This window comes from Engystomops pustulosus, chromosome 4, assembly GCF_040894005.1.
Source record: "Engystomops pustulosus chromosome 4, aEngPut4.maternal, whole genome shotgun sequence".
Classification (NCBI taxonomy): Eukaryota; Metazoa; Chordata; class Amphibia; order Anura; family Leptodactylidae; genus Engystomops; species Engystomops pustulosus.
This window is the reverse complement of record NC_092414.1, coordinates 90532969-90554905: the sequence shown is the minus strand read 5'-3', so window position 1 is coordinate 90554905 and position 21937 is coordinate 90532969. Positions and strand designations below refer to the sequence as shown.

The window sequence follows — 21937 nt, the reverse complement described above, 5'->3', positions numbered from 1 at the left end:
TATATGTTTATTATAGGGGGCTGTATATAGTTGTTACCGAAAATGTATATAGTTATTATATGGAACTGTATATATTTATTATAGGGGGCTGTATAAGGTTATAATATGGGGCTGTATATATTTATTATAGGGTATATAGTTATTACAGTGTGTAGTATATAGTTATTACAGTGGGTTGTATATGCCTATTATAGGGGGCTGGATATAGTTATTATAGGGGGGCTATATATAGTTATTATAGGGGGCATTATGTAGTTATTATAGTTATAGGGGGCTGTATATATTTATTTTAAGGGGTTGTATACAGTTATCACAGTGGGCTTTATACAGTTATTATAGGGGCTGTATATACTTAAAACACAACAAGAGATGTGTGCATAGGCAAAAATACATAACAAATTTTATTAAATTCAGACATGATATTCACAGATAAAAACAATTAAAAATAGTGCATGAGAACACTTCCAATCATGTAGGACACATGAAGGGGCCTCTCCCTCCTCTAACATGACAGAACACCTGACTTTGGGACTTTTATAGACCTTGAGGTGGTAACAGTCATAACTATTCCTTACGGGTTATCCATATGTTGGCTGGATATAGCTATTATAGGGGGGCTGTATCTATTATAGGGGGCTGGATATAGTTATTATAGGGGGGCTGTATGTATTATAGGGGGCTGGATATAGTTATTATAGGAGGACTGGATATAGTCATTAAAGGGGTCTGGAAAAATAATATGGGGATGTCTATATTTATTATAGGGGTGCTGTATATAGTTATAGGGGGCTTAATGTAGGTATTACGGGGGCTGGATTTTTTTTTATTACAGTGAGGCTGGATATATATACAATTACTGAGGGAGATGTAAATATGTGTATTACTGGGGCACTGTGTATATTTATTGCTAGCAACATTTGCTTTAATGAAAAAAAATTGTGGACAGGGCTCCCCCCACTTTGTGCCCAGGGGACTCTACCACCATTAATCCCGCCCTGTATACTGTAGAGGCACTGAATGAATAAGTTGTCATATAAATTAAGTGTTTAAGGAACCAGTATTCTTTATCCTTAGATTTTAATTTAACTATGACTCTGTGGGGCACTAGTCATCTTGCAGTTTCCTGAGACCTGTTGGCACTTGGTGATGTATTCCAGGCACCTGTCAGCAGGTTGCTGGCAGAGTTAACAAGCTTTAACCCCTTAAGGACGCAGCCTGTTTGCAGGTTAAGGCTCGCAACTTTTTTTTGAAATTTGACCAGTGTCTCTTCCTGTGGTAATAACTTTTGAACGCTGTTACTTATCAAAGCGATTCTGAGATTGTTTTTTCCCCACATGTTGTACTTCATTTTAGTGGTAAATTTTGTCTGATAAGTTTTGCGTTTATTTACAAAAAAAGGAAAAAAATGATGAATTTTTTGAAAAATTTGCCATTTTCGAAATTCTAAATCACCGCGTTTTCAGGCAGATAGATTTACCACCTAAATAACTTGCAGAATAACATTTCCCATTTGTCTACTTTACATTTTCATAATTTTTGAAATGTTTGGATAATTTATTTTGACGTCACGCGGCCTACAAATCGAATAGCGATTTTCCGTATTTTCGGAATTGACTATTTTGGGGATAAATACTGTTTGAAATCAAATTTTACATATTTAGCATCAAAACCCCCTATATAACCAACCCATTTTCAAATCTGCACCCCTCAAACTATCAGAAACAGCTTTTACAAAGATTGTTAACCCCTTGAGATCTTCATAGTAATTGAATCAAAATGGCGGTGAAATTTAGAATGGTCAAATTGTGTCGGTTATACGTTCATTTAGCACTAAAATTTACACATTTCCAAAAGATAAAAAGAGAAAACTCACCATAAAATTTGTTCTACAATTTCTCCTCACTGCATCGACCCCCCACATGTGGCTGTGACTTGTATTATGGGGGCACAGCGAGGCGCAGAAGGGAAGGAGCACCCTGCAGCTGCCAGGATTTTAGTTTTCTGGTTGCCCCCTTTTGAAGGCTATAAAATTTTCGCTTTTCCGTTATTTGGGCCATGTGACGGCATTTTTTGGGGGGGACGAGATGCTTTTTCCAGTGTTGCCATTTTGGGGTTGGTATCACCTATTGTTGAAAATTTTCAAACTTTTTTTGAGGTCATGAGTAGAAAAGCATCAATTCTGTACTGGATTTTTTACTTTTTTTTTTTTTCGTGTTCACCGTATATCCTAATAATCCTGTTATCTTTATTCTATGGGTCGATACGATTACGGGGATACCAGACATGAATATTTTTTCTTATGTTTTACTAAATTTGCCAAATAAAACCCTAATGTGGGGAAAAATCTATCATTTTTGCATCGCTGTCTTCCAAGTGGCATAACATTGTTACGTTTTTGGCTACAGAGCTGGTTGATGGCTTGTTTTTTGCGGGACATGTTGTTCTTTGCAACAATATCATTCTGGAGTACATATGTTTTGTTGATCACTTTTTATTGCATTTTTAGTGGGATATAATAGGTAAAAATCATAATTTTTGGCGGGTTTTTAACGTTTTTTTTTTACGGCGTTCATCATATGGGTTCAATAGTTATTTAGTTTTATTCTATGGATTGTTACGGACGCGGTGATACTATATATGTGGGGTTTGTGTTATGATTTAGACTTTTTTGAGCGTTATATGTCTCTTTATATGTTTTGGGGCTTATGGGCATTTTTAGTGATTTATAAAGTAATTTTTTATTGAAAAACATTTTTTTTTACTTTTTTTTACATGATCCACCATGGGATATGAACAAGCAATCATCTGATTGCTTGTTCTTGATAATACTCTGCAATACTAATGTATTGCAGGGTATTATCAGTGCCAGCCTATGCAGATGCATAGGCTGACACTTTGCCTTTAAGATGACGTCACAGACGCCATCTTAAAGGTAAACCCTCCAGGCTTCTCTGGGGTCCCGATCGGACCCCAGAGGTGCCAAAACAGCGATCGGTCCCCCCGAAAACGGTGCGGGGGGGCCGATCGTGGGGTAAAGACCCCCAGAAGGCATGTTAAATGCCGCGGTCGCGTTGACCGCGGCATTTAACGGGTTAAACACCCGCGATCGGAGCCCACTCCGACCGCGGGTGATAGCCGGGGATGTCAACGGTAGATTACCGTTGAAATCCCGCGGCTAACGATGCCGGTTCGGCTGCTATACAGCGCTGAACCGGCATCGTCTCTGCGCAGTAGCTGTACTGCGCTGAGCGCTATTCGCGGGACTCAGCGCAGTACAGCTACGGCGCAGAGCGGCAAGGGGTTAAGGAATGACAAAAGACAATGTACACCTTTGAATCTTTGCAAACATCAGTCACTTATTATAGGGGGCTGTATATAGTTGTTACCGAAAATGTATATAGTTTTTATATGGAACTGTATATATTTATTATAGGGGGCTGTATAAGGTTATAATATGGGGCTGTATATATTTATTATAGGGTATATAGTTATTACAGTGTGTAGTATATAGTTATTACAGTGGGTTGTATATGCCTATTATAGGGGGCTGGATATAGTTATTTTAGGGGGGCTATATATGGTTATTATAGGGGGCATTATATAGTTATTATAGGGGCATTATATAGTTATAGAGGTATATATATTTATTATAGGGGGCTGTATATATTTATTTTAGGGGGTTGTATACAGTTATCACAGTGGGCTTTATACAGTTATTATAGGGGCTGTATATACTTAAAACACAACAAGAGATGTGTGCATAGGCAAAAATACATAACAAATTTTATTAAATTCAGACATGATATTCACAGATAAAAACAATTAAAAATAGTGCATGAGAACACTTCCAATCATGTTGGACACATGAAGGGGCCTCTCCCTCCTCTAACATGACAGAACACCTGACCTTGGGACTTTTATAGACCTTGAGGTGGTAACAGTCATAACTATTCCTTACGAGTTATTCATATGTTGGCTGGATATAGTTATAATAGGGGGGCTGTATCTATTATAGGGGGCTGGATATAGTTATTATAGGGGGGGCTGTATGTATTATAGGGTGCTAGATATAGTTATTATATTGGGACTGGATATAGTCATTAAAGGGGTCTGGAAAAATAATATGGGGATGTATATATTTATTATAGGGGGGCTGTATATGGTTATAGGGGGCTTGATGTAGGTATTACGGGGGCTGGATATTTTTTATTACAGTGAGGCTGGATATATATACAATTACTGGGGGAGATGTAAATATGTGTATTACTGGGGCACTGTGTATATTTATTGCTAGCAACATTTGCTTTAATGAAAAAAAATTGTGGACTGGGCTCCCCCCACTTTGCGCCCAGGGGACTCTACCACCATTAATCCCGCCCTGTATACTGTAGAGGCACTGAATGAATAAGTTGTCATATAAATTAAGTGTTTAAGGAACCAGTATTCTTTATCCTTAGGTTTTAATTTAGCTATGACTCTGTGGGGCACTAGTCATCCTGCAGTTTCCTGAGACCTGTTGGCACGTGGTGATGTATTCCAGGCACCTAGGAGGGCAAAAGCCAGTCAGCAAGTTGCTGGCAGGGTTAACAAGCTTTAAGGAATGACAAAAGACAATGTACACCTTTGAATCTTTGCAAACATGAGTCACTTTGTAACCAATCTTAATTAAAAATGTGTTTATAGCCATGTAGATCAATGTGTCCATGTCCATGATAAGACCACACACAAACTTATTAATCTACTGTCCTGAAAGGATGAAATGAAGAATTGCTCTGGAAACACAACCTTCCTTTTTAAGTCCAGCCCTTTTTAAGTCACAACCCTGGATTTTTGAATCCCGCCCCTTTACTGTGTATTTCTACCTACATAGTTACATGGCTAGTATGGTTAACTCCTTCCTTAACAACGAGGCCCTTTTTTGTTTTTGCAATTCCATTTTTCGTTTCCAAATGCTGTGAAATTGAAGAAAAAAAACATTTGCACCATTTTCTTGTGGACTTGGATTTTACGGCTCTCACTGTGTGCTACAAATGTATTCTTCGGGTCGGTACGATCACAGAAATACTAAATTTATATAGGTTTTATTGTGTTTTAGTACATTTTAAAAAATTTACACTTTGTGTTAAGAAAATTCTTCATTTTGTCATCATCTGGCAGTAATAACTTTTTCATACTTCGGTGTACGAATCTATGTGATTTGAATTTTTCGTTTTTTAATTTTTTTTTTTATATTATCAGACCCCCTAAAATACTTTAACCCTAGGCCAAACCCTTGCACATTGTAATAAATTATCTGAAACTATACAAACTTACATAGCAACAGATTGTGGCGACCTGATAACATCACGGGGAGTGACAATCCAAGCCAAGATGGTGGCGTCACTACCACCTGCTTTTTACCACCGTTGGTAGCTATCAGTGTGATTGGTGCTGTTACCGGTGGGTGTTTGCAGTAAACACCCACCTTCTATGGAGAGTGCTCAGACGCTAAAAAGGCATCTAGATCCTTTTTGAAGCTCTCTGCTGTGACCCTCTCCTGAGGCAGGCTACTCCACAGATCCTACAGTACAGAAGCCTCATCCCCTTTAGTGTTTAAACCTTGTTTTCTACAGAGGGAGACAGTGACCCCTCTTCTTTTAATATAATTTAAACTGGAACAACTTTCACCATATTTTGTATGGACCATTTATATATTTTTATAAATTAATCATGCCCCCCCTTATTCATCTCTTTTTGAGACTAAATAAACCTCATAACTTTCCTCGTACCAGAGACCATTCCCATTATCATTATTGAAGCTCTCAAGTGCACTCTTTCCAGCTCCAGGGCATCATTTCCATGTACTGGTGCCCAGAGCTTAATTGAATATGCCACATTGGGCCTAACCAATGCTTTGTGCAGTACCTCTTACTTTGTCTTGTTTCCAGTCACAAATTACCCAATAAAGGCATTTGTAATAAATCTTTTTGGAAATAGTTAAAATCTATAGCATATTCCATATTCAGACATTGATTTGACATAACTAAGGAAAACTACCATCAAAATCAAGAATGATATTCCAGGGACACTTACTCATACTGTAGACCCAGGCACCATGCAAATCTTATATTTTTTATCCATGGCCTTCTTCCTTCTAAAATCAACTTTTACAATTATGCTAATGAGGAATTAATCTGAAACCGTTGCAAGGAGCACTTCCTCCTCCCACTGTGTGCTGAAACTTCATCTGCTACCATCAAATTGCATCAGGCAGAGGGAGGTGGGAAGTGCAGAGGAATTAGGGGGGAGGGTGAGATAGTGTAAAAGTTTGTGAAGCCAGATTTTATATGTGCAGATGATAGTCTCAATGTAAATCAGATAAAACATCCATGTTCAGACTATTATTACATGCTGACACAAGATGGGATAGAGGGCAAAATTACAAATAATTAAGATAGGATCTATGGTCACGATAGGCTATTATACAATTATAGTTAAGTGACTATGTGACTTGTGTTGAGGTCATTTGCAACTGGCTGCTACGGCTGAAAATCTAAACAGAGAAACTGCTTCACATACAAGAAATACATGCAGCTGATCCGATATTCTGAGACCCACAATGAGCATAGCAAATGAAATAAATAAAAAATGACCTTGTAAATCTGATCAGTTGCTGGACACATATCAAATGATCTGGTGAAAGAGTAGCTAGACCTTTTGGGTGAGGCTGGTTGTGAGAAATTATAATGGCCAAACATTTTATTAAAAGAAAACAAAAAGGTCCAAAAATAGCCTCGGGAAACAAGCATGAGAGAGAACGAGGAGATAGGAGGAAGGAAGGCAGGGGTGGGGGAGAGGAAAGTTAGAGGGAAAAGAAACAAGATTTCAGGCAAAAAATGATCAGAGCCGAAAAGTGAAAGTGCTGGCATGGGATAGCGGTATCCAGGGGACAGGCACAACACAGGGCATAGAGAGAAGGAACATTTCTTCAGATGTGTCCCGCCACCAGGAGAGCAGGTTAATGAAGGGTCAGCAGTCAGAGGAAATTGGTTGGGCTAGTATCTTGGAGGTACTGCCAAGAAGACAGCCTAGATTCTTCTACAAACTCTCAAGGAGGGAGGCGCTCTAGAGTACTCTGCTTGGGTTGGATTCTGATTTCATCTCATTATTGTTGCTTTAGAATTAGCCAAGGAAATTGACTCTTGATTAAGGAAGTGGATGGAAAGGACTGCACAGGTTTAGACTGGGTCAGAATGGCAATGTGGAAACTGCAAGACGTTGCCTTCTACACCCTTTTCTTAAATTTTACTCAAAATCAAATCGTCTTGGTACCTCTATGCCTCACTGCACCACCTTTCAGGAAAAAATTGCTTGGATTTTCTTTGTAACTCTACCATCTTCTGGAGGATCCAAAAAAAAAAAGTTCTGCTAGAGTCATTGACTTGGGAATCTATCTATATTGTTTTGGAATTGCTTGAAAAAAACTTTTTCTGTATTTGGATATACTAGGGGATTGCATATCTTGGGTATTGGAATTATGTAATTATTATCACTGAAGGATAACAGTAAATCAGGCTTCTCGCAATGCTGAGATATGTGTTTGGACTATCATTGTGGATTGTACTGAGCTTCATCCAGGTAAGTAGACTTTGCCATGGTATAGTCAAGACAAACTGAAATTATCATTCAGTCCTTTGCTTCTGCAGTTTCAGTCCTTAGGAGATAATTCACTGAATACAGAAAATGCAGAAGCTTTACCTATAATCCTATGGAAACTCACAGATAACAATGTCTTATATTATGTATTATAGAATATATGTATTGTTATTTCATGTGAGACTAAGTCTGCTCAATAGAAAAATCACCTGTTATATGTAATTTTAGCTTTGCCTTCCCACAATTCCTGCAGCGATTAGCAGATAAATCAATTGTTTTATTGTATTTTAATGGGTCTTGTGTCGTTATTTAGGTTGTGGAACCCGTAAAATGCACAATCAACATCACAGAGAGCAGAGTTTTCTCTCAGTCTGTCTATGTAAGGTGGAAAAGTCCAGGCAACCCATGTAATTTTAGTATGATAGGCCGTTCAAGCAACCTTTGGGAGAATATATGTAACCCTATTCAAAGGACAAATGACTCTTATGAATGCACACAGAGTGGACTAGAGGCAGGAACTCTGTACAATATAAGTATTGTGGCGTTACAGGATGGAGAAGCAAAGAACCTTACCTTACAAACAGGTAACTTTATTTCAGTTTATCTTAAAGGCAATTGCCAGGCTTCATTCTAGGTTCTCCTTTAAAAACCTTGAAGTAGGAATTGCATGTAAGAGCATAAAAATATATGTTACATTTTTCTTTTCATCAAGAGTTACAGGAATGTATCCTGCCTAAGAGCAAACGAAAAACTAGATACAACTGCACAAAATATGAAGTGGGACACTAAAAAACTGTTATTTTATAGTAAATACTCAATACAATTGTCCAAACTGTTTAAATAGAATTGATCTTTGCGAGACATTGGTCTAGATTGAATTGAAGAAATATGACAAGGAGCTTTATAGATCACTGAGAACAAGGTTAAAGGTAGACATATAACAATTTTATATGATGAACATAGGCTAGCTATGCCTGATGTATGTAGTCACAGTTTAGAATTAGGATTACATTGTAACCTGTTAAATGGGAGGTCATTATATTTTCTTTCCATAATAAGAACAATAGCTGCAATTTATAGTTGATGCATTCACTTTATTGAAATGGTGTTTCTCTTTAGTTAGAAAATTGTCATCTAAAGAAATGCATTCATCATCATACCAATGCCATGTGTTAGTAGTATAGGAACAAATTCATCATTATTTTACCTTTACTCGTGATCACAAATATCAAGTGCACATAATGTTAGCTAAAATAATCTAATCAAATTGTGTGATGCTAATAATGGGGTTTATGCCTCACCATGCAAAAAAATGGTCAAATATGTAAAATAACAAAAGCTGGGGACTGGTTGGTATTAGGGAAATATGATAATGAAATGCCTATAGAGCTACTAGTTTGGACCACAGGGTTCTCTTTATTGGGGTGCCCTCATGTATTTTATTGTAGCCAGATACATTGGGACTGAAGCTATAAAATGAAGTGACTAATCCTTTGTTTTAGGATCAAAGCTAAGATCTGATTTTACGAGACTCGAGTGCTACTGTAAATGAGTCAGGGGATGTGACTCACTACTGCGGCCCAGAGGTGCTGACCAGGATGCTGTGCATGCTCTTATCTATTCTCAAATGTTTTATTAGCTGCCTGTAGCAAGTCCCTAGTGGCTTTCTAAAACTGACTAGTTAAGTGTCTATTGTAGAGTATTTAGAACTCATCCCTAATCACCTTTACCTAACCTATATGTGTTTATACTTTTATTTTTATACAAATTACCTGCAGAGGCTACTCCATTCCTAACTAGCCTCTGCAGGTAATTGTCCATGACACCTGTGAATTCAGTGGCATGGCCCGGACAGGTGCAGGGGCTCCCAGCACATCACCATATCAGTAAAGGCAGAAGGGGACGGGGAGCATCTGCACATGCACAGAGCTCCCTTCTGGTCAACAACACGCAAGGAGCTTCTGTACCTGCATGGGCCATGCGCTGCATTCACAGGTAGCATGGAGACACCTCCGCAGAGGCTTGGAGTAACCATATCTGTGGAGCTCACAAAGGCTACTCCACTCCCCAGTAACCCTTTGCATAAATTTTAAATAAAGTATAAAAATATATATGTTAGGCTTTAGAAAATAATTAAAGGTGATTAGAGATTAGTTAGATTTGGGGGATCTACCACCAGGATCTACTGATTACATTCCTGATGGCAGATTTCCTCTCAGATATTTATTGTCAAAAGTGGCACTGTATGACAGGGACATGTCACAGAGATGTAATGTGCAGTGTACCTGCTCACTGAATCTCTCAACATCACACAATAGATGTTCCATAAACACTGTACTGGCTTACAGTATGTTAGAAAAGTTTCAAAATAATCATTGGATGACCAATAGCCTTTCATGATCATTTCAGTTATTCACAAAGATAATGCAACATAAAACTGTCATAATAATATGGTGGACTACAATAAATATTGTAACTACTGCCCCATTTATTGGTAGTGAATTATAGTCTCTTTGTAATGATATGAAACAAGGTTATGGAATTAAAGTGTATAAAAATTATATCCAGTCTGCAGGCAATATGTTACAGAGCAGGAGTAACTGAGTAGATTGATAGAAAGTTTTGTAGAAAAAAATACACTATAACTAATTTCTCTAATTACACCTCTACTCCCAAAGACAAAAAGATAAATTATATGGAATCATTTCTAAAAAATGTAGTAATACGCATGGCTCCTGCTCTATAACAAGCTGTCTAAGTATAATACTGCAAATTCCTGCTGACAGATTCAGTTTATGTTTTATACTTTTAGAGCTTTTTGCAAATAAATTTGTTGTATTATTATATATAACTGTGCTTAATGTAAACATGCTCTGAAGGAGTTGGTCCTCACACTCTGGTCAGTAGATAGATGGATTGTCAGATACATACGTGTTTGGTTAAAACATATTACTTACCATGCAGATAGGAATAAAGTCAGATTCAACAAGTGAAAGGTACCACATTTATATTGGGAACTACGGTATAAATGATGTCCTATTTCCATTCACATAAAAACCATAGACAGATTTACTGATAGGGGAGATTTATCACTTCTTTTATGGGTTTTCTTTATGGCGTAGAAGCAGTGAAAGAATCACAAATCTCAAATCACAAAGCTCGGGCGTATGATAAATCTCCCCTATAGTGTCTAAAAGTGTCTAAAAAATCATTTGTAAGATCATTTACAAACATTTTTTCTATATAAATGCAAGACCACTGGTATGCAGGAGAGCAATGTCTGGGAAGCTTACAATTAACCCTCTAGAATGTGTTATATTTCACTGGTAGGGGGATTTGAGTGCCTACAGCCATGAATATGTAATATAACTTTACAAAACCCGTTTGTAGGTTTTACTTAGGTTTGCTGTAAAAATGCCTCAACAAAGTAAATCAGAATTTTGAGGAATTGTTTAGGTGACATGGGTTTCAAAAACTCCTACCATAGTTATTTCTATGGCCAGTGCCTGGAATACACAGAGGATTTTTCAGTTAAAGCACTTATCCTTAAGATAAATGTTGATTTGGTAGAATTTGCTGAGAATCTTTTGTGCATGGTGGTGTTAGAACTAGAAAAAGGTCTGAGTATGTATGGATTGAGACAGACACTTTTTCTCATTCTGCTCATAAGTCCAGATCTATGATTGTGTAACACAAAGTTTCAGGTGACCTGCTTTTCTTCACACAGTCTTAAAGCTTTGTCAATTTTGGAGAAGATATCAGTGCATATGGCCGTCACTTGCTCTAGAATCACTCTCTATACACCAGAGCAAAGAGCCACTGCCAACAACTGTCCCTGTACAGGACAGAGCTCATCAATGTAGCACACATCTTGTCATGAAAAAAAATCTAAGTACTCCAATAGGTCCTTGCGCAAAAGATTTTTAGTATTTTTGTGATGTGACATCATGTCTGTTATTAAACAGTGTGACAAAGTATAGAAATATAAAGAGTTTTACTACAGAGGCAAAATCAATAAACATCCATGTCAAGTGGACATAGAAATAAATCATATACACAGGGGCGTAAATACAGTGGTAGCAGCCATAGCAGCCGCTGTGGGGCCCACAGTGTGAGGGGGTCCCGTCAACCGACCTGATACAATAAAGAATGGAGGATGTGCACCATTATCTATCTATATTGTACTGCATATGTCCAGCATAATATGTATATAACATATACTGTGATGTATACATGCAGTATCTGTGATGTGTATATGGTGTCTGTATACACTGTTTGTGAGTATGTTGCATATGGCACTGTATGTGTGTGTATATGCACATGAGTGTATTTATATGTGATTGTAACTCGCATGTGTAAGAATACTAATATGTATATTTTTTTAAGTGGGAAGGGGGGCCCCATGCAGTAGCCAGCTAGGGGGCCCTGTCTTTCCTAGTTACGCCACTGCATGTACATATGAGAAACCTGTGGCTTAACTCTGTATTGAGTAAGGCAAATCCCTTTACCACATACAAGTATTATCTATACACAGTAGAGAACAGAAAAGGAACATCGAAACAATGCCTAGTATGAGAGTAAGGTAAGGTGATAAGACAATGCAGCAAGTGACTATTCCTCTGAGTAACAGGTCCAATCCATAGCATGTCTCAATTCAATAGTATAAGCTACTGTTATTAAATATGACCCATCCTGTCTGACCTAAGACCGTATTCTTCAATATAATGCAATCACACTAGTTTATTGTCACACACAAACATATTAAGAGTTAATAAGTATAATAATTACTAGACATCTTTTGAGTAAGGACCTGCCGGAATACTTGGATTTATTTCATTACTAATACGAGGTTGGATACTTTCCAAGTTGTCTCCACCAATACTGAGAGTGTGATATAAGAACATTACATTCATATCTTACTATAGGATTATGTCTTAATAGTCCTGTAAAAGTGTAAATGGGCCATCCCCTTCAGACAACAGAAAACTCCAGGAACCCCAATGATCATCATTCACATTTTATGTGGCTAAGTGATTAACTAATAGTCTTACATGGTTAATTTAATCTCAGTATAAAATTAATCAGCACCGAAATGTGGTCCAAAATACAAAATGAACGGAAGCCTGACAGACAGAACAGTACAACATCTTCAATGTGCCCAATGTTTGTGAAATCATATGTTCTCTTGGAAGCACTGTAGTCAATGCTTCTATAATTTACTAATGATCTCTGTTGATATGCCACCGACATATTCAGCAGCACTTGCAAAATCTAAATAGTATAATGTAAATACATCCAGTCTGATCCAGATGATTTATCTGCTGCGGTATAAGACTGGTGAATTGTACTTTGCCCCTCCTATTAGTTGGTCTAGTTTTCTGCACCATAAATTGCACAGTAAATTTTTTTGCATGCCCACTTTTTTTGACCCTTTATCGGACTTTTGTAAAACTGCCTAAAATTTTCTAAAACCTTCAATAAATGTAACACACAACATTTAAGGTGCAAATTACCCAAGTTTTCTGATATAGACAGACTAATACATCTCCCCTATTTTGTTGTCCTGCATTCACCACTAGAGGGAGCTAACTGTATACTGAAATGGTTTTCCAAAAGATGGGAACAATTCTGTCCTCCCTTTCTTCTCACCCTGTATGTACCCTGTATGGGGTTTCAAATTCCAGTAACATCATTTGCGCTTCTTAATAATGCTAAGTACAAATTCCTTTCATTGTGCATAAAGTATTGCAAAACACAGTAGCGTAATGTTTAGGTCTTAAAAGACCTTCATCAGACACAGTTTACTCAGGTTAACCTGGAAGAAGCACAGTAATGGCCACCAGTGAGTACAAAGGGAGGAGAAATAGGCTCTATGCACACACAGAGAAGAACACACTCAGTTTCTAGAGCTCTAGACATGACATCACTGGCTGTAGTAGTTTTGGACATCAACTCAGTATACATTGATGGATTAATGATATGACCCCATATGACCCCATATGACTGCTGGGACCTGAGATTTGCTTGTGGAATGGTAACTGTTGTCATTTTCAGAGCACTAGTTGAGGATTCAGAGTTAGGCTTAATAGTAACAGAACAGAGTATTATACCAGCAGAAATGAACCCCAGCTCTATAGATAAATAAAAAAAAAAAAATTAACACAACATTTTGTGCTTATTTTGATTAACACAAACAAATTGGCCTTCAAGTGTGAAAACTCACTTTAAGAATGGAACAGAGGAAGTCATTATCGATATGCCAATAGACTATTGTACTTGACCTCAGTGATCCCTCAAGTGAACATAGAGCAAGATATAGGCCCTAGCATGACTGTGGTAGCTTAGACTCCTCCGGGACCAAGTATGTGGTGTGATTACAATCTGAGGTAAAATATGTTATTCTGAAAACATGTGTGTGATAAAAATGTAAGGCAAAAGTTTGTAAAACACAAAAGAACATTATAAAAATTGAATATTTACATGTTCATTTTAATTGATAACATGGCAGATTTATACATAAATGAACATATGTAACAGGGTTGTATACTATCTATAAGGTGATACATTACTTGCATAATATTGCATTATGGCAGGATGCCAAGAGAGAATTCTTGTAACAATGTAAATGGTTTAAGTGTTTGTTTCCAGACAGGACTCTCTCAGCCCAGGCACTTCCCAACCTCATTGTTCCTTTGTTCTAACGGATGTTAAAGGGACTAAGTGTTTTGTTTTCTGGGCCAGATAGATTAGATAAAGTCTGAATTTTTAAACTTCACCTTCTAGGCACGCAAACCATGTTCTACACACTGTGAGGTTCAGTTCCAGAGACACAATGTTCAAAGTACTAAGACTCTGGAATTTGTGTTTGAGGAAACAGAACATTACTCTTAATGCGAGCTGCTCATCAGAGAATACTTCTTTACAAAAAAGTTCAAGTAAGGAAGCTTGAAGGAGCCATGACCTTAAAAGTAATAACTGATATAACAGATCTCTTAAAAGGAAATCTACCTTCAAAATCTAACATAATAAACCAGGGACTTGTAGATTCAGGCACAGTGACTGTGGTAATTTTTCCATATTTGTCGTCCATGTCCTCCATCCTTCTAAAATCAACTTTTAAAATTATGCTTTACATGCTGTTACACTGTCGCACCATTCCCCTGCTTCCTCAGCACTTGTGCAGTGATCACTTCCTGTTAATTTTTCTGTTAGTGTTAATTGAGCAAGCGGAGGGCGAGGCAATGTAACACCTGTAATGTCAGATCACAGAGTGGCTAGAGTAGCCCCTCAAACTCATAGGCATAATTTTAAAAGTTGATTTTAGAAGGAAGGAGGCCATAGATAACAAATATAAGAAGATTACTACAGTCCCAGTGCCTGGACCCATGAGTTAGTGTCCCTGGTTTACCATGCTTAATTTTGATGGTAGATTTCCTTTAAGCACCCATGCTAGCTACAAAAATGTTAAATTGTATATGTTTTTTTATGGAAACATCCCATATCTATCACATATCCATTATTTAAAGTTGAGACTACTAGATCCTTGACCTTTTTTCCTACTGTGCTGCCTAGCAGTTCCATAAACCATAGTGTATCAATTAGAATCCAGAATGGATTGTCTTTGTAGCGTTCTTAAATGTAATACTTGACTGTTGATGGCATACAAGGGTTGAAATAGTCACAATTCCCCCCTTTCAGTTTCCCTACTTACACCATCTCCACACCAAGGGGGCAGTCCCCATCTACAGATTGGGCCGGTGTGAGGCGTTCTTGCCCAAATGAAACTGTTAGAGACGGGTGCCTGTAACTGTAACGCATCTCTCGCCATGCAGTACTATTATGTCAGGAAGGGGTTGTTATATCTACAGAATGGGCAAAAAATGTCTATCTTAATAGAACTAAATAAATAAAAAAACTCTGAAAGAAAAAGCATGCTGTGCATACAAATTTTACGCACACACACATACTTAATACTCATGCTGTAAATGTTATTTTTTCCAGACCCCCTTCCACCTTCTCAGTTGGAAGTGAAAAGAAATACAGTCACATCAACAAGTTTGCAGGTTTCTTGGACATCATCTCCGGGATGGGTGGATCATTATGAATTGCAGCTACGTAATAAACAAGGGGAAAGTATACAAAATGTAAACATCCATGGAAATTTCCCCCAAGAGGAAGCTCTTTTTTCTGCATTGAATCCGGGCACACAATATAGCATTTCCATAACTGCTATGTCTGGTAATAAGAGCAGCCCTACAGTCTCTATTAATGGCTCGACAGGTAAATTCTGTGAGGACAATGTGTAACTGGCCTGTTTTATATCAATGCCTTTAACATGATCTGACGATGCACCATTATATCTTGTTTACTCAGTTATTATTGACACTTCCTCACATCTTGATATCTAAGAGCTTAACAGAACCCAAAAAGCTTCTGTCTACATATAATGCTTTATGTACAGTCTCTAATACAGACTTTTCAGAACTTTTGTGCCTGTAAGCAGTGGCATAACTTGAAGCTGACAAGCGCCAATGCAAAGTTTGTGCCAGGCCCCTGACTATAATGAGTTGTAGTACTAGCCTTCTCATATAGGAAAGCGACACCTTATGGGTCCCCAAGCCTCTTGGGCCGTTTACGACTGCACCTTCTACACCCCTACACATTATGCCCCTGCCTATAGGAGTCCCTTGACCTGTAGAAAGATCGCTATTTTCACACCATCCTAGGCCATATCCTGAGAGTTTCATGTAAGTATTAGATGCTCTTATGTTTGATGAAGGTTGGTAGAGCAGTCTTGTCCATAGATCATGGTGTATGGTGTATGTATGAGGCCAAAGAATCATTTGTATGGACTTAGAGGATTATATAGTTTTCATCATATGGGCAATAGCATGTCTAATTATAACCTCCCCACCACATATATAAAGCAATATGCCCCATACAAAATATACAGATAGCTATACAGCATATAGTTTAAATTCTATCTTACATCTTATCTTTTAATGCTTCTATTCACATTATGTTTTCATTATGTTACAATATACTTAAAATGACATTGTATAACATATATATTCTGTTTCATTTTTAGCCCCAATGCCTGTGAAGAGTATTGACACTCATAGTAAAGCAGACAGTATTCATGTATCATGGATGCCTGGTTCTGGAAATATAGAATATTACAAGGTTCTCTTGTTACAAAATAAAAAAATAATAAGTGAAGATACTTTAGATAAACAAATGACCACATATACTTTTAATGGACTCCTACCTGGACACATTTACAATATCACAGTCATTACTGGTGCAGCAGGGTTGCAAAACTGGAACTCTAACTTAGCCAGAACAGGTAAGGAGTCATAGTTATAAGCAAAAATGGCAGAACTCCAAGATTCAATCCAAACAGCGTGTACCTTTATTCAAAATTTCAACTCTGGAGTCTTGCTGGTGCTTGAGAGTCTGTTGGCTTGAGAAAGACTCTAAGAGTCAAAATGCTGTAATGGTCAGTTAAATAAGGCTACGCTTTTTTATTCTTGGAGTGCGGCCATTTTTTTTGCCACTTGTCCAATTGGAGGGACTGAGTCTGAGTCCTAGTCCTACTATATATTCTTTGATGTAAGAACTGCTTTCTTTTTTGTTTTATATATAAATATATATATACATATATACACTCACCGGCCACTTTATTAGGTACACCTGTCCAACTGCTCGTTAACACTTAATTTCTAATCAGCCAATCACATGGCGGCAACTCAGTGCATTTAGGCATGTAGACATGGTCAAGACAATCTCCTGCAGTTCAAACCGAGCATCAGTATGGGGAAAAAAGGTGATTTGAGTGCCTTTGAACGTGGTATGGTTGTTGGTGCCAGAAGGGCTGGTCTGAGTATTTCAGAAACTGCTGATCTACTGGGATTTTCACGCACAACCATCTCTAGGGTTTACAGAGAATGATCCGAAAAAGAAAAAACCTCCAGTGAGCAACAGTTCTGTGGGCGGAAATGCCTTGTTGATGCCAGAGGTCAGAGGAGAATGGGCAGACTGGTTCGAGCTGATAGAAAGGCATCAGTGACTCAAGTCTCTACCAGTTACAACCAAGGTAGGCAGAAGAGCATCTCTGAGCACAGTACGTCGAACTTTGAGGCAGATGGGCTACAGCAGCAGAAGACCACACAGGGTGCCACTCCTTTCAGCTAAGAACAGGAAACTGAGGCTACAATTTGCACAAGCTCATCGAAATTGGACAGTAGAAGATTGGAAAAACGTTGCCTGGTGTGATGAGTCTCGATTTCTGCTGCGACATTCGTATGGTAGGGTCAGAATTTGGCGTCAACAACATGAAAGCATGGATCCATCCTGCCTTGTATCAACGGTTCAGGCTGGTGGTGGTGGTGTCATGGTGTGGGGAATATTTTCTTGGCACTCTTTGGGCCCCTTGATACCAATTGAGCATCGTTGCAACGCCACAGCCTACCTGAGTATTGTTGCTGACCATGTCCATCCCTTTATGACCACAATGTACCCAACATCTGATGGCTACTTTCAGCAGGATAATGCGCCATGTCATAAAGCTGGAATCATCTCAGACTGGTTTCTTGAACATGACAATGAGTTCACTGTACTCAAATGGCCTCCACAGTCACCAGATCTCAATCCAATAGAGCAACTTTGGGATGTGGTGGAACGGGAGATTTGCATCATGGATGTGCAGCCGACAAATCTGCGGCAACTGTGTGATGCCATCATGTCAATATGGACCAAAATCTCTGAGGAATGCTTCCAGCACCTTGTTGAATCTATGCCACGAAGAATTGAGGCATTTCTGAAGGCAAAAGGGGGTCCAACCCGTTACTTGCATGGTGTACCTAATAAAGTGGCCGGTGAGTGTATATATATATGGTCAGCTCGGTCAATTTGGCTAAACCATTTTTATTCTCTATTTTCTAGCTCCTGCTGAGGTGTCTGATTTATCTGTGCTAAATGAAGGAAGTTCCACAAAATTAAAGGTTCGCTGGAAACCTCCTCTGGGCAAGCTGGATTCCTACAATATTACTTTATCTGAGAAGGGAACTAGCAAATATAGCAGAACTCTGAATGCTGCATCCACAGAAGTCACCTTTGAGGACCTAACTCCAGGACGCCTGTATCAGGTCAATGTTACTTGCATTGCTGGGGACTTAAGCACTGATAAGATGGCAATTGGCAGGACTGGTAAGTACTGCACTTGTGTTATTTTCTCTAAGGGCCACACAAGATGTGACAGAATATGACAGTTTTTATTAGCAGGAAATAAGAACATTATTGAAGATCTCTATACCGGGGTGTAACTAGGAGAAGCAGGGCCCCAGAGAAGTCTTCTGAATGGGGCCCCACTACTCCCTTAGAAAATATACATATTTGTATACATTTATACACTTTTACACACATTTATGCATTATTACACACATTACATTACATTATTACACAGTACATTACATTACAAACATTTATACACTTGCAAAAATGTATGCACTGATATATACATTTATATACACTTACACAGGCCTGTCTCAGATCTGTCTGACCACATGGAGGAAGTACACGACAATAATTTGAGATGAGAGATCCCTAGTCCTTTAATTCTACTGTCCCTTTCTATCTTTTCCCTCACATTTCTTATCTGAGCTGCCGCTGCTTTGGCTGCTACCTCTTTAGTTACGTCCCTACCACTATATCTGATTATAAGTACATTAAGTTTCTATATTATGTTACAATTAATATGAGAGGCAGCAGTGAAGTGGCATATGTACATTAAAGGGACAAACACTACTAATCATAAGCTTTATTCAGTCATTTCTAATTTTTAGTTATTCTGATGATCTCAGAACAAGACTCTTTCAGCTTATAAGTTCCTACTTTCACAGTGCTCCCTATATTGTGTAAAACATTAATAACTTTGTTGTGGAGGTGTATAAGTGTGTATGGATGTCATTAAATTGTGGTCCCCTTGTGGCCAGGAACTGGTGACATCCTGTGTACAGTGCTACAGAATGTTATCACTTTAAAATAAGTACTTTTTATTTTCTAGTTCCTGAAAGAGTTAAAGACCTGAAAGCAACAAGCAATGGAGTAAAATCTCTCCGAGTAAGCTGGGTGCCACCTGCTGGTGATTGGCATCAATATCATCTTGTGCTCTACAACCAGTCAACTGTTCTGCTAAATACCACAATGGAAGATCACTATAGAGAGTTCATCATTCATGATGTGGGGCTCATACCTGGAAGGCAGTACGATGTCTCTGTGGTTGTGGAGAGTGGCGGCCTGACAAATACTGCTTACTGCAAAGGAAGAACAGGTCAGCTGTGTTTTAATGAAAATATTGGTAACTTCTAATATTTGGTGGTCTACTGGTATTCATATCAATGCGCATGCCAGATCCTATTTTCTGAATATACAAACTGCAGTACACATTATAGTTTCAGTATGGGATCCTCAGTCACAAGCAGTGCTTAATAATGCTTGGGTTATAAAATCTAAATAAATTTGCTAATTATAAATCCTCTCGTCTTCTGTCATAGCCCCTCAAGCTGTCCAGCAGCTCCAGGTTAAACACGCCAATGAATCCTCGTTCAGCATCACATGGAGGACTCCTCTTACAGACTTGGACAATTATGTGGTATCACTTGCAGACAGGGATCTCATATTTATTAACAAAATTCTTCTGAAAGAATCCAAAGAGTTTACTTTTGCCGACCTTGTACCTGGAAGAAAGTATACTGCAAAAGTTACAAGTTTCAGTGGAGATCTAAACAACTGGGTTTCTGTAGAAGGAAGAACAGGTAAGACCAGTACCTGTATGCTCATTGCATGCGAGGGTAACAGCCATAGCACCTGCCATAGGGCCCAGAGTCTTATGGGGCCAGGCATCTGGGTTATTGGGTGTGAATATGCTGTACTTGTGATGTGTATGTGCTCTAAATGTGTATGCATATGTGATGTGTATATGCTGTATATCTGTGCAGATGATGCATGGGTGTATATGGTACTGTGTGTATATAAGCTGTATGCATGTATATATGATGTGTATATTCTGTATGTATATTTTTGAGGGGAAGTGGAACCCTATTCAAAAGTCTGCTATCGAGCCCTGCCTCTCCTAGTTACGCCACTGGCTCATTGTATTTTCCCTTGTATAGTAATTGATCAAGTATTTCTTGCTCTCTCCCTCTTCCTTCTGCCTGTGTCATCTAGCAGTTGGAAGTGCTCATTGTAACAGCCTGTAAAGTTACAGAATGGGGGTTCTATTAACACCCCCAGAGCTTTTCAGGCTAATCAGCAAAATGTAAACATTTTTTAAATATAGAGTAAGATGATTAACACGCTCACAGTGCCTGGACCTATGAGGAAATGTCCTTGGTGTATCATGCTTGATTTTGATCATATTTGCATACATATTACATACATATTTACGTATTTTAACCCATGTATCTACTTTATAGTTAAAATCACCCATTGACAATGAAGTGATAATGTGTAATGAGGAAATTTCAACACATCAATTTAAAAAGTATCAAAAAAGGAAGGGTGGGAAGGAAAACTCAGGAGACTTGGCTCAAGAGTATCAGGAAGGAAAAGGGTGATAACATTAATACATGCGTACTTACACCCTTTCTATTGTACGGCCAAAGAGGAGGCTGGATAGTCCTGTACATAATATATTATAGAGTAATATGCTCTATACAAAAATTATATAGACACAATGATTATATGAGTAAGGAGTCTTTTTATAGACATGTTTTATAGGCCTAAGGTGAGTAGTGAGTAGTCACCTATAGTAAGAGCACGTAATGTTAAATTCAGTAACAAACTATTACAGGATGGATCAACAGTTGTAGCTGCTTAGAGACATAAATGGATTTGCAAATCTGGTGATTTTGAAGAAGAAGAAGGTTCTAAAGATGGAGTCTTGGTAAATATATAGAGTGTAATTTAGGTGGGATGATACTAGAGAGGGCCCAACTAACATTGAAGGGTATACAGTAGGAATAGGGTGGCAAATGTAAACTAATAGGGCTGAGGGGATTAGAAATATTCTTCTGCCACATTGTATAGTTAAGAAATAATTATTTAGTTAGAATTGAGAGGAATGAATGACCCACTGGTCCAGTGCCATACTAATGGTGCCATGTGTTGTGAAGAAACACTTTTAGGTGTTTGTGACTTTATTCAGATCTACTGACTGGTGGTATTGCCGGAGATGAAATAGAAAGATAGCAAGTGGTGGGCAAATAGCAGGTTAGTGAAGTTATTTTGTGAGATGAACATA

General features: G+C 38.2%; 1 protein-coding gene across 2 annotated transcripts in view; it reads left to right on the top strand.

Moving 5' to 3' along the window:
- PTPRB (protein tyrosine phosphatase receptor type B) overlaps positions 1-21937 on the top strand; it is a 103946-nt gene that overhangs the window by 40956 nt on the left and 41053 nt on the right. The window contains exons 1-7 of one of the 2 annotated variants that reach the window (XM_072146713.1): positions 6893-7617; positions 7949-8219; positions 15637-15915; positions 16724-16981; positions 18580-18843; positions 19700-19966; positions 20190-20450. In XM_072146713.1, coding sequence (XP_072002814.1) covers positions 7564-7617; positions 7949-8219; positions 15637-15915; positions 16724-16981; positions 18580-18843; positions 19700-19966; positions 20190-20450 — 1654 coding nt within the window. In that variant the 5' untranslated portion in view covers positions 6893-7563. Of the gene's footprint in view, positions 1-6892; positions 7618-7948; positions 8220-15636; positions 15916-16723; positions 16982-18579; positions 18844-19699; positions 19967-20189; positions 20451-21937 lie in introns of those variants that run through there. The other variant, XM_072146712.1, reaches the window with a different exon arrangement.